At 38.1% G+C, this 17,690-nt stretch overlaps 1 protein-coding gene across 2 annotated transcripts in view; it reads right to left on the minus strand.

Annotated features, from left to right (window-relative positions):
* The window catches only part of LOC117296145 (fibrillin-2-like), a 73,742-nt gene that overhangs the window by 25,862 nt on the left and 30,190 nt on the right, over nucleotides 1-17,690 (minus strand). For both annotated transcript variants that reach the window (XM_033779024.1, XM_033779025.1), the window contains exons 9-27: nucleotides 17,389-17,556; nucleotides 16,551-16,715; nucleotides 16,069-16,191; nucleotides 12,512-12,637; nucleotides 11,750-11,872; nucleotides 9,821-9,940; nucleotides 8,546-8,761; nucleotides 8,258-8,383; nucleotides 6,995-7,120; nucleotides 6,379-6,504; nucleotides 6,012-6,200; nucleotides 5,471-5,596; nucleotides 4,801-4,953; nucleotides 4,362-4,451; nucleotides 3,577-3,702; nucleotides 2,874-2,999; nucleotides 1,396-1,521; nucleotides 890-1,015; nucleotides 422-544 (exon numbers count right to left, since the gene is read on the minus strand). In XM_033779024.1, coding sequence (XP_033634915.1) covers nucleotides 422-544; nucleotides 890-1,015; nucleotides 1,396-1,521; nucleotides 2,874-2,999; nucleotides 3,577-3,702; nucleotides 4,362-4,451; nucleotides 4,801-4,953; nucleotides 5,471-5,596; nucleotides 6,012-6,200; nucleotides 6,379-6,504; nucleotides 6,995-7,120; nucleotides 8,258-8,383; nucleotides 8,546-8,761; nucleotides 9,821-9,940; nucleotides 11,750-11,872; nucleotides 12,512-12,637; nucleotides 16,069-16,191; nucleotides 16,551-16,715; nucleotides 17,389-17,556 — 2,604 coding nt within the window. The remainder of the gene's footprint in view (nucleotides 1-421; nucleotides 545-889; nucleotides 1,016-1,395; nucleotides 1,522-2,873; nucleotides 3,000-3,576; nucleotides 3,703-4,361; nucleotides 4,452-4,800; nucleotides 4,954-5,470; nucleotides 5,597-6,011; nucleotides 6,201-6,378; nucleotides 6,505-6,994; nucleotides 7,121-8,257; nucleotides 8,384-8,545; nucleotides 8,762-9,820; nucleotides 9,941-11,749; nucleotides 11,873-12,511; nucleotides 12,638-16,068; nucleotides 16,192-16,550; nucleotides 16,716-17,388; nucleotides 17,557-17,690) is intronic.

The raw sequence follows: 17,690 nt of genomic DNA on the forward strand, positions 1-17,690 counted from the left end.
TATTTATTGCTAACAAATACTGCTTAAAACTTCATCAATATCTAGACAGGTAAGAAAATATCGCTTACAAATACTGCTTATAAAATAATGCAGGTGACCACAGATCAAATACACAAAAATCATAAAGATAAAACAATTCAGAATGCTTAAGATTGCATATAACAGATTTGTCACACGAGACAATTTTGGACAGGCAACTTGGATGCAACCAACTGCAGTGCATGCTCCAGAATCACTTTTGTCAAGTAGCATGCACTGCAGTTGCAGAAAATGTCTGAACAAAAAAGTGAACTCTAAAATGTGAATGCCTTTTCTTCTTTAAAATTGTCTGGAACTGGTTGCCTGTAAGTGTGACATGGTCCTAAGGGCTTTTAAAACCAAAGAGAAACACCAATACAAAAATCATTCCAATGATGCTTACCCCTGCAGTGTCTCTGTCCATGCATCAAGCCATACCCGATATCACAGACACAATTGAAGCTGCCGGGAGTATTTACGCAAGTTTGTTCACAGCCACCATTTTCCATCTGACACTCATCCATATCTTTGGGGGAAAAAACCCACATATAATGTTTAAATAACTTTGATTTGCAGTAACACCATGGTATATCTACTTGTCTTGCTATTATTATTCTACTGCTGCAAAACAGATTTTCAGGAAATCGAGAGACTTGTTTACTGTCATTGATGAGTAGATTTTTTGGAATTTGGGCGACTTATCAGTTTGGACAAAAGTAGGATATGTTTAACGAGTACAAAGGTTAATCTACATGTACACATGTCGTAGGTGCTTGTAGATCTTCATGCCTTATTAATAAGACAAAATTCCAATTTTATTCAAGGGCCAAAAAAACAAAAAAAAACAGGGAAAAACATTATGCATATGTACCTTCACATGCCTTGAAGTTCATACTCGGTCTGAAGCCTGGGTTACACATGCACCTGAAACCACCCACCATGTTCATACAGTGGCCGTTAGAACAAACATCATGCCCACGAGAACACTCGTCAATATCTACAAGAATTTAAAAGGAGAAACAAAGATGGCATAATTCATTTTCCTAAATAATCAGAAGCCTTATAGGAGCTTTATGGTCAAATTAAGTTTTGAATTCCACTCCTCTTCCCAATAGAGTCTTCATGAAAAAAAGAAGAAGAACATAACTATAGTCTCTTACCTCAGGGTAAAATGCCACTGTGCACAACCACAATCATCGGTACACTTTTTGTTACAAAGACACCAAATGAACAACAGATAAATATTGAAGAACTCCTTGCAGATCTTGTATTTGACAAACTCCTCAAGCACTTCTTATTCATCATTGACACAGCGATTGTTAATTGATAAATTAATGATCCCTGTAAAACCACAACATTGTTGAGACTTGTTTTTACCTTTGCAAGCCCGTCCATCGTCAGAGAGTTCTTGACCAGGTGGGCAGAGACACTGGAAGGAGCCGGCCGTATTGATGCACTGACCACCTCGGCAGATACCCGCAATGCTTGTACACTCATCAATATCTGAAACAGTAATCAAATAATAATAATAATAATAATAATAATAATAATAATAATAATAATAATAATAGTAATAGTAATGGCAATGGCAATGGCAATGGCAATGGCAATGGCAATGGCAATGGCAATGGCAATGGCAATGGCAATGGCAATGGCAATGGCAATGGCAATGGCAATGGCAATGGCAATGGCAATGGCAATGGCAATGGCAATGGCAATGGCAATGGCAATGGCAATGGCAATGGCAATGGCAATGGCAATGGCAATGGCAATGGCAATGGCAATGGCAATGGCAATGGCAATGGCAATGGCAATGGCAATGGCAATGGCAATGGCAATGGCAATGGCAATGGCAATGGCAATGGCAATGGCAATGGCAATGGCAATGGCAATGGCAATGGCAATGGCAATGGCAATGGCAATGGCAATGGCAATGGCAATGGCAATAGCAATAGCAATAGCAATAGCAATAGCAATAGCAATAACAATAACAATAACAATAACAATAATAATAATAATAATAATAATAATAATAATAATAATAATAATAATAATAATAATAATATAATAATCGTCTTTATATAGCGCTTTATACACCCAAAAGGCGTCTCAGAGCGCTTCTAACATTAGAATTAGAATATTTTATTGTCTGCATTATAAATACACAGAAATTTAGTTTCCATTGGCTTATACAAGAATAAAATGATTATTAGTTAAAAACAATTACAACTAATGGTGCATGTTTCCTGGTGCATGTTTCCCTCCTACCTACAATCTAGACTGTTTTCAGAGGAATATCGATTCCTGCCTTCAACTCTCCTGAGTTTCTCTCTTTGGAACTCCTTGCCTGGTACATGTTTCCCTCCATCCTACAATCTAGACTGTTTTAAGAGGAATATCAATTCCTACCTTCAGTTCCCCCCAAGTTCTTTCTACTTTAAATAACTTGTCTTCTTGTAGCCCCATACCAAAAGTGGATTTAAGCCTTGTTTGGGGCAAACTTAATCCGTGGCTCGTAATAATGTACATTCAATTAATGTTTGTTTTATTTGTATTCACTTGTATATAATTGCTGTGGCTTCAACCATTTCTACATTATCTGCTTTCTCATTTTGTCAAATAATCTTTGTATTTTTAAATCATTGTACTGTATATTGTCTATTTCTAGCCATAATAACTCTTAATGTTTTTATATGGAGCTGGCCAACAGATGTAACTGACTTTTGAGGATGAGTAAATTTTTTTGAATTGAATTAAATTGAACTTAAATAAACAAATCAACAAAAAAATCACAGTTACTGCTGATAAACATAGTTATCTACATGTAGGTGCTCGTTGACTGAGGTTGTACTCACCTGTACACATCTGCATCATCATAGAGGTCTCGTATCCATCATGGCAGTTACACACAAAGCTTCCAGGACGATTCTCACAGGTTCCATTACCGCAGGCACCAAAGGCAATACGACATTCATCAATATCTGTTCAATATCATACAAACTAGCAGTCAGAATATTTTATTTGTGGTAACACCATGTATGAGATACAAAAATATACTTTTGTGACATTCTCAATGGCCTCTACTCCAAGTAAGCTTCAAAAGTTATCAAGCCAGTTTTTCGTTGGATATCTTAATACATAACCTTATTAAAGGCAGTGGACACTATTGGTAATTACTCAAAAAAAATATTATCATAAAACCTTTCTTGGTTACGAGTAATGGGGAGAGGTTGATGGTATAAAATATTGTGAGAAATGGCTCCCTCTGAAGTGCCATAGTTTTCGAGAAAGAAGTAATTTTTCACGAATTTGATTTCGAGACCTCAAGTTTAGAACTTGAGGTCTCGAAATCAACCATCTAAATGCACACAACTTCGTGTGACAAGGGTATTTTTTCTTTCATTATTATCTCGCAAGTTCGATGACCGATTGAGCTAAAATTTTCACGGGTTTGCTATCTTATGCATATGTTGAGATAGACCAACTGTGAAGGCTAGTCTTTGACAATTACCAATAGTGTCCACTGCCTTTAACATAAAATTTGGGTTGACTACTTACCAACACAGTGGTAGTTGTACTGATCCAGAGCAAATCCCATGTTACACTCGCAGCCGAAGCTACCAATCATGTTGCGACAGTTGCCATTGGAGCACACATCAGGGAAAATGCTGCATTCATTAATATCTACAACCAAAAATTAAATAAAATATTTATATTTAATCAAGTTCTTTCTGCCATATTGAAGGCAGCATTTAAAATCACAAAAATTTCCATCTGTTTTTTGGAGATTCAAATTTGTTGTCATTCTTCTATCAATTTATAATCAAAGAGGGTGCTTCATAGGAAATAACTTCGCAGAACGCTTACTAACATTACCATCTTTTTAACAACCAGGCTTTCGGATAAAAGTTACACAATTTATTTGGGGGGTCAATACAAAGTATGACCCTACCTTTAACACTCTCGATACCAATTTGTTTTGACATAATCAACAGCTGGTGACCAAATTGTGAAGCACACATTCTTATTTAACAGAAAGCTTTTATTCAAATGCCATTTGTGCAACTCCATTATCTCCTTGAAGATATTGTTTTACAGGAAAAAAAGTTATCATAATTGTCTTGCTTATTGAAATCTCTTTCACAACTCGGAAAGAACTATAGCTTTGTTACAAATGGCCTTTGTGCTCTTTTTGTGCGTATTCTTGGTCAACTAATGTCGCTCAAGGTAAAGAAGAGGGGGGTATGGGTGCAGTCGACTAAAGTCACCTGTGATACTGGAACTAAGAAACATGAATGTTATGTCCGTCTGATAACAATTACCCTGATTAATATCTATCTCACCTAAAAGAACGATTGTTCCATCCATGAGATCTTGAGTGGGTCTGGTGTCAGCAAAGCCACCGCCTCGTGAGCACAGTAAATTGTAGTCAGCTGGAAGAAAAAAACAGACATTACAGTAGAAGCAGCTTTGATGAAGTGGTGCCAGGTTGCTGTATCCCTCATGAGTTGTTGAGTCTCGTTTGGATTGAGATTTGTGTCTCGGGTGATGGTGTCAGTGTAGCTCATTTTGCTACTGATAGTGGAATGACTATGTAGTGGAACAATGACCCAGAACAGTTTAATCATGAAATATATCAATCTTTAGATTAAGTTTTTCATTATCTAATCACTACATTCATTTGGAACAGGGACAAACAGAACAGTTGGCAGGTATTCAACCCTTCAAACAAAAAATAAATTATCACAACTTTACACAGACAAATTATCAAGTAAATGTTACCTGATCCTGGTATTGGGCATGAGATGCACTGGCCGAGGCTTCCCCAAGCTTTACCCATAGCACAGCAGCAGACAGAGTTACGATACAATCCCTGGATGGGCTCTAAACAACTGCCCTCCGAGAAGTCCAGGAAACACTGATAACTCCTCAAATCTAAAACAGCGATAATCAAAACAAGGCTGTGTTTACTTTTTGAGCTTTAATTGTCAACAAGTCCTTAAGTTTAAGTTTTAAAATAAAAACTTATTGGTTAGAAGCTTACAGCAGCTTTCGATAGTAAAGCATTTTGAGAAACATTTCAATTCAAATAATGTGATTATGTATAATAAAAATAATAAAAAAATAATAAAAAAGTATATACCCCAAAATTTTACTCTGAGAATAAAGTTTCGCAGATTGTGTATTATTCCTGCACAAACATATTTCAGTGCTGGCAACATTTTCCCTTTGCAAACAAGCAGATTTTGAACAACAACCAGGGAGATATTTAGAATTCTATTCAACTTAACAGGGACAAAGGTTTCAAATTTGCTCATCAGAACATGAAAAGATAACCAAATATAAACATATTTGCCCAGGTAATTTGGCGATATCTCAATAATACCTTTAGAAATGGCAGAAAAGCAAAAAGTGACACAATATGATCAAGGGACTATCACATGATGCTTACCAATGCAGTTCATTCCAGAGGTATCTAGAGTGAGTCCGGTTCCACACATACACCTGAAGGAGCCAACGGTATTCTGACATTCGGCATTACGGCAAACCATTGGGTTCAATTCACACTCATTGATATCTGCAATTAGAACGAAGGAACCAAAACAGTTTGAATGAAAATGAAATAACTACCTAGTACAGCTGGTCCCAATTTCATGGTTCTGCTTACAAAAAGCAAAGAATCGGCACTTACGAAAGCAGGGAGTTCCGCACTTATATCAAGCGTGTTTAACAGGTTAGCAGGGAATGTTTGCTCAGGCTTGTGCGTACTCCATGTGTACTAGGCATTCTTTTCGCTTACACAGCTTGTGCAGTAAGGGTGATTGTAAGTCTTCGGCAGTAAGCAGAGCCATGATATTGGGCCCTGTTTAGAACACCAGAGCTCGAGTTCAGTGTGCTTGATCACTCGTGAACAAAGCACACCATTTACTTCCCTTCAACATTTTAAAAGAGAGCACGTTATCAAAGAGTCTGCTGAAAATCTGACATACTACCTTCACATTTGCCATTCTTCATGGTGTAGCCTCTCTGGCAGTCACCGAGAGACATTGGGCAGGCATCACAAGGACTACCCCAAGCCTGGCCAAAGGTTGCACAGCAGTGAGCTTTCTTCATTAGCCCCATGATATCAGCCTCACAGCGCCCCGAGCGAATCTCCGTCCAACAGGTACCCAGACGATTGTCTGTTGGTTATGGGAAAAAAGACATGAGAGGTAATTTCAACAAACTTTTTTTTTTAGCCTTCGAAATCCGGGGTTTAATTGTAATTTACTGAAAGATTGAAAAACAGTTTGTTGCATTATCTTGTCCATAATTTTACCAATGCACAACTTTAGAGGATCATCAATTTTGTTTTCTTACCAACACAAGCTCTACCAGATTCATCCAGATCAGTTCCAGGGATTGTGCACTCACAGCGGTAGCTGCCGAGGGTGTTCTGACATCTACCGTTCAGGCACTGGCTATCTCTCAAACACTCATTGATATCTGGTAAACAAATAGTCAGCAGTTTTCACAAGATTGTCTCGTTTGCAAATCAAGACATCATCAGTAAGTAAGGTTTGTGGTGACACCATGTAAGAAATCGTTTTTGTGAGTAGTGGTGGCTCTGAAAAGAGTTTGGTTTTGGTCAGTGTGCTCTGACCGTCTTATTAAGTGCACTTATTGGTCACAAGCTCAGAGTTTTTGCTCTTAAACTGGCTACACAAAGTGAAAAACTCTTTATACATTCAATGCTGTAAACATTTTCAAAAAGTTTAAGTACCTAGTGTATCACCTTTTTATTTTTTTTTATTTGGTGTTCTATCAAACTGATTTGGCTGTTTAGAAATTGGAAGAAATGAAGTTGGTTGGATGGTTTGCTGTGTTTAATCCAAACAAATTCACGTCAAATCGAATCAGCTTTCAACTTAGAAAATTAAATGGGAATTAACTTTGTTATACATCACTTTATCCCTGCCTGGGGCTCATCACCTACCTCTGCACTGTACGCTTGAGATATCAAACTCGTATCCATCTGGGCATTCACACGTATAGCTCCCTGGTGAATTACGGCAGGCTCCACCATTGCACAGAAGTCTATTGATGGCACATTCATTGATATCTGGTCATGAAAATATTCACATTATGCACATTAGACAGTGGTTTAAACAATATTATATAACACCCAAGCAGATCCTTGCCATTTGATTGGAGGATTGTCCGTCACGTGATAGCAAATAAAAGTACCATTGCACGCTGAGTCACTCGCCGTGCTTTTTCGTTCCATCCGAAAAGTACCATTGCACGCTGGCACGCTGCCAGCGTGCAATGGTACTTTTCGGATGGAACGAAAAAGCTGAGTAAAAACATCACTGCGTGCGCGTGTCTTTGGTAACGCAGCAGGTGTTACTGCAAGAAGGCATAGTAAAATTACTAGCATTCGGCTTCTACAGTTGAAATTGTTTGTTTTGAAAGTTGTTTCTTTCAATCAAAATGACAAAGTTCTACTTGGATGTTATATAAAACAAATAATGAATGTTTTTCATTCGTGCAATGGTGCGAATATGTTCATTCGTTGAAAGCTGGAATGTTCCATTCAACTCGGCTCCGCCTCGTTGAATAGAACATTCCATCTTTCAACTCATGAACATATTCGCACCATTGCACTCATAAACATTCATTATGTGTATACTAAGGCAGAAAAAAAAAAATGTCATGTCGGCGTAACTTGACCTACCCTAAAAATACGGCCGACCCCAGATATTTTTATTTTTTCAAGTGAAGAAACTTATTTAAGACGTAAAATAAATGTCATTGTTCGTTGCTGGAAGGGCGAACAAACAAAAAACCCTACCTACCTACCCTATTTTTTGGGCCCATTACACCAACATAACCTTTTTTTTAATGCCTAATGGAGGACCGGCAAAGTTCTCTTCAGGTTACTGGGCTGCTTACTTTAGTGATGAAAACAACTCTATCAGTGAACGATTTCATAAGTATAGCAGAGCAAAATGCTATGCAAATGATTCTGTTGCTATTAAAAAAATCACAAATTTGCTACTCAGTATCAGCATTCAGCGTGCACAAAACAACCCCAAGCTAAATGGTCTGCTATGCAAAAACCACTGGACAAAACCGCTCCCTGTAGATTAAGGCACTTTTCTCGGTGAAACATGTTTAGACCATTGCCATCTAGGAACACATAGTAGGAGTCCACAAGGAAATCCCCTGTTTGTACACAAGATATAGGAGTACCTACCATGACAATCCTTGGCAGTGACGTCAGGTTCGAATCCTGCATTGCACCTGCAGTGGTAGTTACCCACTAAGTCCTCACACATACCATTGGCACAGAGATCTCCATATAGCATACACTCATTGATATCTGAAGAAAGAAGGCAAAGTCTTTATTAATTTTGAGTTGAACAAAGACCAAATTTACTGATAGAAAAATGATAACAAGAAGTATTACCCTGGACGAAAGAAAGGTATTATTTTACAGTATAAACATAAGACTTCACGCAGTGATCATCAACAGAATTCTTACTGATGCCAAGACTGTCACGTCCGGGTCCCTGAGAGCACATTTTCTCCCACTGCATTGTGCCCTGGGAGGGGCAAGGCTGGCACGTTGGCCCCCATCCAGCAGATTTCTCCATCGTGACAACATTACAGCAACACTGGGAGATGGTCACTTGAATGGTTGACCGGATGGTGCACTGACCGTCCCGACTGTGCAGGGAGCAGTAGGCATGACGACTCTCTAGAATATCACAATAACAACAATCATGATTAATAACAAACAACAACAAAGAATTTCTAAATGGTTACTTTTACTGCCTGAAATTTCATGAAGGCAATTGGGTTTTTTTAAGTAGTGAAACATATTTAAACTCTCAGGTTCAACATGTTCAAAAGAGCCCAGCATAAAACCAAATCAGTGAAATATAGTAGACGAATGCACTCTTAAAAAACCCAATGATGTATCAACTTTAAATAAATTCTTGAAATACTCAAAGATGAGATTGGGCGAAAATGGAAAAATATTGAAGAAATTTCCTCTTGGTGTGGAAATGAAGCTCCGAAAATGAAAAGATTGTTTTAATTTAGAGGCTTACTCTCTACATCATTTCAAATATACAGCTAGAGGTCTGGGCCCAATTTCATAGAGCTGCTTAGCACAAAAATTTGCTTAGCATGAAATTTTTGCCTTCATAAAAACAGGATTACCAACCAAATTTCCACATGATTTTCAGGAGGAGCAAACAGCTGAATATCAATAACAAGCAATATGCAACAAATGGAAATTTGGTTGGTAATCCTATTTTAATCTAGGAAGAAATTTCAAGCTTAGCAAATGTTTGTGCTTAGCAGCTCTATAAAATTGGGCAAAGGGAAGCCTGTCCATCTCTGTGATAACAAGTTTGCCTCTTTCAATACAATCTGAAGCTACAGTGAGATCAGTTAAACATCCTGAAATTAAGATACTGTATCAACTTTAGTTCCCAAATAAAGCCGGTCCACCTCTTTAATGGTTTCTGTTTACCCATAACCAACATTCACTTGACAATTATCACTATACGCATGTTATTCACAGGAAAGTCTACATCCTTTAATGTCACAGACATGCAACTTTCTCATGGCAAAAAAAAGAGGAAATGGCCGATCACGCTTAACTTTTGTACAGCATTTTTCAGTTTTCTATGGCACTGTTTTGAAAAGTAAAAGAGGAAATCAACTGATCAGCTGAAAAGTTGCATGCCTGAATGTCATCAGTCCTACCCGCTCCAGACTTTTAAGTACTTTGTGTTTGGCCCGTTACCTTCACATCCGCTTCCCCCTTGCGTGTATCCCATGGGGCAATGGCATCGATAGCTTCCCTGGGTGTTGATACAATCGCCCATATGGCCGCATTGATCGCCGAGCTCGCACTCGTTGATATCTGAAAGTCACAATAGTGGAATACTTTTTAGTATTTTTATAGGTTTTTTTAGAATAGTGGAATACCAACAGTTGTTGTCAATATTCTCCATGGATTGACGTCACTCCTTCAGTGCACGTTATTTTTAGCATTTTGAACCTAAAAATGATTTGCGTTTTTTCAAAGTTCTGTATTAGAAAAAATAAATGCGTCTTTCTCACAGCAAAAGGGTCTTCCTGATTTGTGTTGCCTTGGCACATACCAAAGTCAATTGTATTTCTTGAGCAATCCTCACTGATACTGCCGTTTCATGAGAACATTAAGGGTCTTCATTTACGATTGATGACCCTTTTTTTTAGTTCATAACAAAAATTGTACATTTCAATAATGACACTTGCAATCGCAAGGTTGTGGGTTGGAATCACAATTTCTTGATTTGTGCAATTCATAATCATAGACGTAACACACCAATGTTTGTATGAAAGAGATTGGCTGTTGCCAGCTTGGTGATTATTTCCCCCTTGTGGGAGTTCGTAGAGTTCCATTGACGATAAAATCATTTAAACAAACAAACAAACTACATAATGAACCAACAAGCAGTAAAGTCATGTTTTTTTTTTTTACAAAACAAAACCTGGAAGGAAATCCTTCAGGAATGCTTGGACCTCCCAGGATGTACTTCCCAACATGAGACAACTTCAATCACTTAAGCAGCACTGAGCAGGCTTTAAATGTTGTTCAATGTTAGCTTCATTCATATTACAACATACTGATCCCTAATTGCTCAGATAATTGTCCTTTCAATACTGCCTTCTTTAAGAACACCCTTAGTGTCCAGTCTAGAAATACCTAAACGTATTGTCCTAAAACTTGATGACTGAGCAAGAAGGCTGATTTCTCTCGCTCCTACAATGGAACTATCCATGCTCATACAAAGTTCTTTTGTGACATAACCCTTGAAGAGAAAGCTGATTCCGAAATGCAAAGGGAGTTCATGATTCCCGCAAACAAAAACTTCTTGCCTGGACATGCTAAGTCCTCTTGCAAAGACTCTAACTGTAAACAGATCTTTAAAGAATAGCCTTGAAGGATCAGGATTGGGGTCTCCTTCACAACTGGGGAGACAACAGCAAAAGGCAGAGGATTTCCACAACAAAAAGCTACAGCCAAAGCTGATTGTGATACTCAGTCTTGGAATGTACTTAACAGTAAACGGTTTCCTTATGAATAGTCTACAGCAGCTTTAAAGGTAGGCTTAACTGTAATGTAGGGACTTAATGAGTGTTTATGACTTCCCAGACTTATGATGTCCACAAAAAAAGCATCTAAGCTTTACTAGCTTCCCCCCAAAGGTACCATTATAGAGGTTCAGTACCATGCACTGTTTTTTTCTTCATGAATGCACTGGTGATTCCCCTGGACTGACACAAAGGGTATTCACACACAAGCTTCTTATGAAACTTGTGTCATCCCTGTGAGTAAAACCTTCTTTGTCACTGTCAGGACATTTCGTACCTTTGCCACTTTGTACCCTGTTGACTTTGGACAATTCATACCTTCTCACTTTGGACACTTCATATCTTCTTACAAGACACTTCGTACCTTGGACTCTTCGAACCTTTTACAAGACACTTCGTACCTTCTCATAAGACACTTCGTACCTCCTACCATAAAGGAATCTCGTACTTATTCTGGATTTCTGCATCGTCTCTAGAAGATTATGCCGCCAGATTAGTGACCCGCTGTGACTAGACTTGGGATTTCAGATAAAATTGGCAGAATTTAAACTCAAAGAATATCAAGAGAGGTTCTAAGAGGTTGTTTGCTTACCGATACACTGTCCAGGCTGTGAAGACTCCTTGTACCCCTCCTGGCATACACACTTGTAGCTACCTCCTAGATTCTCACAGTCACCGTTGATGCATACACCACGGTTGTTACATTCATTGATGTCTGCATTTAAAGATCAATCAATGGCTCATGGTTTAATGAATGAATTAAGGCCTAGTGTTCAGGGGTAATAATGTTGGAAGCGCTTTGAGATGCCCTCCGGGTGTGAAAAGCCCTATATAAAAACTAGTTATTATTATTATTACTATTTGTTTACAAACATTCAACAGTTGCAGAGCAAAAAAACAAATAGCATTTCAGATTTAAAATTTCAACGATAAAAGTGAAAAATAGGATAAGCAGTTGCAAACTGCTAACCAGCCAAAGGGACCTACGGTACAAATGCAAAAAGTTGTCAATGGCTTGATGTTTCGACCCTAGCAGAGTCTTTCTCAGTGGCTAAATCAAAAGTACTTGGAAAGGATTTAAGCCAAATGGAAAAGGTGGGCATCAAACTCAAAATGCTACTACAACTCCATTACTACAAAGTTGTAAAACAACCTTGAAAAAATCCCCAATAATAATTAACTGTTCAGAAGAGATGTCAGGTATGGAATGGGGCTTTGTAAAAGTGCTTTGTAACTAAGACGAAAATCAACCAAAAACTGCAGGTTTAAAGCAATAACTAGTAGAAAAATAAGCCATAAACTAAGGTTCCTTGCTGCAATTTTCAGTGCATTGTCAATTGATGTATATTCTTACCAACGCAGTATCTAGAATCCACCGATGCTTTGTAGCCTGGAAAGCACAGACAGTCATAGGATCCTAATGTATTCTGGCAGGTACCATGTAGACATACATTAACATTCACTCTACATTCATTGATATCTGCAGACACAAGAAAACAAAATTAATCATCAGTGGGAAAAACATTGGAAAATGTCCATATCCTGGCACCACTTTGCCATTCATTATGAAACAAATTTGTACCTAATCTGCTCAAACGAGATCTTTTGGTAAAAAATAGTGAAAAGAGGAGGCAGGATACAAAATTGTTCTGAACAATTATTATAAACTTGCTGCCATTCTATTTCTATTAGTTTTACTTTTAGTACATCCCAGCTACCCTGACAGAGGCAGAAACTCGAGTCTGAGACTTGAGTCGCACTTGAGTACCCACCATTGTTTAACTTGGGACTAAGACTTGAGCCTTGAGCTTAATGCTTTGTTGACAATGGACACTGAGAAGTAAACACTGCCTGTGGGGTTCTACTTAAGATATCTTCCATTTGATTTTTATAAAAATGAGATGTGTGCATTTAACTGACACATTGTTTTAGTACAAAGTTCGATTCGTCGTAAAATATTTCACCCTTTCCCATGTGTCTCCCTTTCATTATAAAGTTCAAATAAATAACATTAAAAAAAGAAGTGACACTCTACCAGGACCAGGAGAACACTTGCTGTGTTCTTTCAAGAACAAAGTTCAAGGCCAGCATAGGACTCTGTATTTACAAACTGCAGCACTAAATGTTTGCGGTCTGCAAAATTGTGGTTTTCCCAGATTCAACACGCCTCTTGCTTTTTCAGAACCCTGGAATCAGCACACCTTCAACCCCAAGCGCTGGGATGACAATTTAAGATCAAAATGAGCCAGGAAACTTTTGAAACATTATACACAAGATCTTATATAATGAATAGACCAGGTGCTGAATGCACAATAAGTAGGTCAGTACTGTAATACCAAAATCTGGTTCACATCGGAACGTGACAGGACTAAACTACAACCTTCGGCTTCGAACATGAATATAATGAAATAGTTCTTCTACCATCGAGTTTGGGTAGCAATCAGGGTACTGGGCTACAACACAATTATCCCTAAACGACAAAACCTTACAGACATTATTCCCAATATGACTCCCTTCTCGAAAACCTACTTCCGAATAATGTATGACCCCAATATTTCGAAGGCCGAGTGGATTCTTGACAAAGCCTTACAGACCTTATTCCCAATATGACTCCCTTCTCGAAAACCTACTTCCGAATAATGTATGACCCCAAGATTTCGAAGGCCGATCGGATTCTTGACTCGGTACATTTATATCAACAGGAAGACCCATTTTGCATCGTCGGGTTAAGGTAGTTGGTAATGTTCATCGTTACCGGTTTCCTGATGTCTTGTCGTTGGGAACCGGACGCAAATAAGTTTAAGTATATGTTTTAATCATCCTGTTATGATACGATCCAGGGGGGGGGGTGTAAGGGGTTAGTTTTGAGGGTTTGTTTCAGTTGTGTGACGGAAGGGTGTACAAGAATGCTCCAAATGCACTAGTTCAAAAACTTCAGTGACTCAGATAGAAACAAGTCTTGAAATCACCAGATGGATTATCGCTCAAGTTAATTTTCAGAGCTAGACAATTCGACTCTAGGTCATGTAGGTGGACTGCCATTACTACAGTGTTGCTGCTAAGCATTGGAACTGACTTAGCACTATTTTCAGATTAGCTTAAAGGATTTGGGTACTTTTTGTAACACAAAACACAATGTCCACAGATTTACCTTAAACGTACACAGTTTGAAGATAATGGTAGTAGAAGGCTTCCCTTAAAATATTACCTGCTGAGGTGCTGTAGTTTTTGAGAAATGAGTTAAACAATGTCACTAAAATACGTTTTACATGCTAAAATATTTTTTGTGACTTGTTTTACTCATCTCTCAAAAACTACAGCACCTCAGTAAGTAATATTTTAAGGGAAGCTTTTTACCATCATTATCTGCAAACCATGCAAGTTTAATGTAAATCTGTGGAAAGTAGTTTGTGATTTGAAGAAGACGCAAAAATGCGAGCTAACCTTAGGGTCAACAAAGATATGTTCCAAATTGCAAGGTGCCCATTCCAGAACAAAACTAACACCCATCATTGTTATGCGCTGAACAGTTTATCTTTCCTTTCATTGTTGTTGTCCTACTTAATCCTGCCATTAACCCTGACTGGTGTGTTTCGATCACGTTCTCAGATAGAAGAGGGGTGAGGGGCAGTGAGTTTGCACAATTTAAGCCGACAACTTCCACGATTTAACCTCAACAAGGGAAACCAGGATCATCCTGTCTATAGACATTTCCACTCATATTGCACTGTGGTAGACTATGTAAGTCTTGCGCGTAATCAAACTTCCCAAATGGTCCCAAAGTGAGTGTACACGTGATTCTGTTTCTTCAAATACTTTCTTTAGTTCTTAAGGTAGTTAATTGCTACAACAATTATATAATTTTGATGGAAAGTAAAAAGTTATTTTATTTCTTAAAAAAAAAGGGCCAAACAAAATGAAGGGTTTGAGACAAATCAAGATAATATAAAAAGAAAAAAGGTATCCGTTTACAACTGGGACAGATTGTTAGATTGGTTGGTCTTGAGGTCGATGGTTCAACTTTTGCTCAAGTAAATTTTTCTTTGTTCATCCTCAAATCATTTCAAACCTGCTCAGTCAGCTTCCCCTGAGGTTTATTATATGGGATGGGAAAACAAAATACAGGTAGGGAGTTCCAAAGTAAACAGCAGTTCGAGGAAGAAAAATAAATTACATTTGATTTGATTTCCTGCATCTCAAGAATTTGTAAATTGTGGTTTTATTGGAAGGAAGTTTCTTTGATCAATGTATTCAGAGTACTCATTGAATAAACAAAGATTATTTGTCTTTCAACCACAATAACCTACACTGCCTCGTACCCGGATCCTTAACTAGAAAGTCTGCGCTTATACATTTTTTTGCGGATTAAATAAACTGTAAATTCTTTGGTTATGAGAACTGCAAGTGCTGGGTTATAAATCAGAACAAGTTAAATAAACATTGAAATGTCTCAAAACAAACAGGGAAACTGACTGGATAATTATCTAAATAATTTTAGGTTGAACAAATATAAATTGACTAGAGTGGGACTTGAATCTGCATCCCCTGGTTTAAAGTGCAAGCACTCTACAAACTGAGTTATCTAGCCCTATTTTGGCGGTCTCCTAATTTTGTTAAAATCTTTATCCTCAGGGGTGCCAGCGAGTCAGAAGCAATTCAAGCTATATAGCCAGGTATCACACACAAGTTTACGACACAACCTGGGCAGTGGCAGGTTCATAAACAAACTCAGCTACAAATAAACAAATTTGGCTGCACATATACAAACAGCTGAAAAAGGTGACTCCGCGACTACTATAGTCTGGCACCCTTTGTTAAAATGAGAATTAGAACTGCTTTTGCCATTTGGTATATAGGGAACCTGACAGCAATTTCAGTAGAGGATAAAGGTCAAACGATGGGCACCCCTACCTTGACATGACATCCTGTCCTCAGTCAGATCAAATCCAGGATTACACTGGCAGTAGTAAGACCCCTGAACATTAACACATTGACCATTGGCACAGCGTCCAAGCTCGTAGCATTCGTTAATATCTGCAGCCAAAAAGAACCAATAAATTAACAACATCCTGCAAACGTACTTGATGGATGGTTTTGCCTTAAAATATAATTTTAGTACTTATTAATACTTTCATAAATATGGATGGCTAAAGAAAAAAAATAACAAAAAAATATACAGGTAAATAAATTTATTATTTTCATAAAGCCTGTAAGAACAAAAACTAAGTTTGTTTTAAACACTGGTTACAAGTCAAAATTTACCGGTAATCAAGTTGACATTGTTCCTACTGGCTCCCAACTTATTTTTTGCTTAGCAAAGAAATTAGCAATATTTCTGCTTATAAATGGTTATATGAAACAGAACCCTGTTCCCAAAAGTGAGTTTTTCTTACCAGTACAGATGTTCTGTGTCTGTGGTTGGAAGCCCTCGTTGCATTCACAGCGGTAGCGATCAGCCCCCAGGTTCGTGCAGGCACCATTGGTGCAGATTGTCGGGTTGCGACTGCAGAAGTCAGTCAGGTTCTGCCCCGGTTGTCTACACAGTATAGAGTAGGCAGCTGGAATTTTAACAAATCACAGTTAAAAAACTAGAAACACTTATTCTACTTTTGACAACATTTCAAGACTACAACTCAACAATAAAAAAAATTGTTTTGAGCAACGCCAATTTCTAACAAAACTTGACACTCTTAGAGCTGAGAAAAACCTTGACTTCGTCTGGACGGCACTAAGAGAAAAGAGGAAGATAGGGTAGGAGAGGGCGCTACAGGAGTCAACAGGTAGACGCGGTTGAAAACACATTATCAAATATGCATGCTTGTGGAGAATTCTGTAGGTTTTTCTCACACATCTGGAACTCTCTACCACTTAATCTTCGATCTTGTCTTTGTACTGCAAAATTCAAGTCTCTTCTCAAAACTTATCTTATGTCACAGGTTTTCAATGACAAATTTTGTTGTGTCTGTTTTTTCTTTGTGTTGTGTTTTGTTTTTGTTTTGTTTTTGGTTTTACTGCGCCTTGAACACCCAGCAGGGTGGATATGTGCGCATTACAAGTCTTATTATTATTATTATTATTATTATTACATTTCAAACTTAACCTTCTTTGTTTTCTCTCCTTGGGATATTGGCTAGTTCAGTGATTAAGTTTGCTTTTCTGAGAGTCCTTGACTTCACAACCGGAATTAATAAATGAAATAAGATGAAATAAACACACTCCTCGGAGTCCTACCTTCGTTTCTGTTTGGGCATGGTTGACAAGTCTCCCTGTCTGCACCGTAGCCCTGCGAAGCACTCAGACTACAGCAGCATTCCCTCTGCGTCATGATTCGAGTCAGCTCACCCGAACACTCTTCAGTCGATGGGTTGTAGTTGACAAAACAAACACCCTCAGCAGGACCTGTGAACATATGCGGATAATTCATGCATGTTAAATGGCCGTCTTTTGTCTGGGTTATATTTCCCTGTCTAACGAGACATGCATCCCTTCATTTCCCCCCCAATTTGAATTGGAACTTTGCAAAGGGCACCACA

Source organism: Asterias rubens, chromosome 10 (assembly GCF_902459465.1).
Source record: "Asterias rubens chromosome 10, eAstRub1.3, whole genome shotgun sequence".
In the NCBI taxonomy this organism is placed as follows: Eukaryota; Metazoa; Echinodermata; class Asteroidea; order Forcipulatida; family Asteriidae; genus Asterias; species Asterias rubens.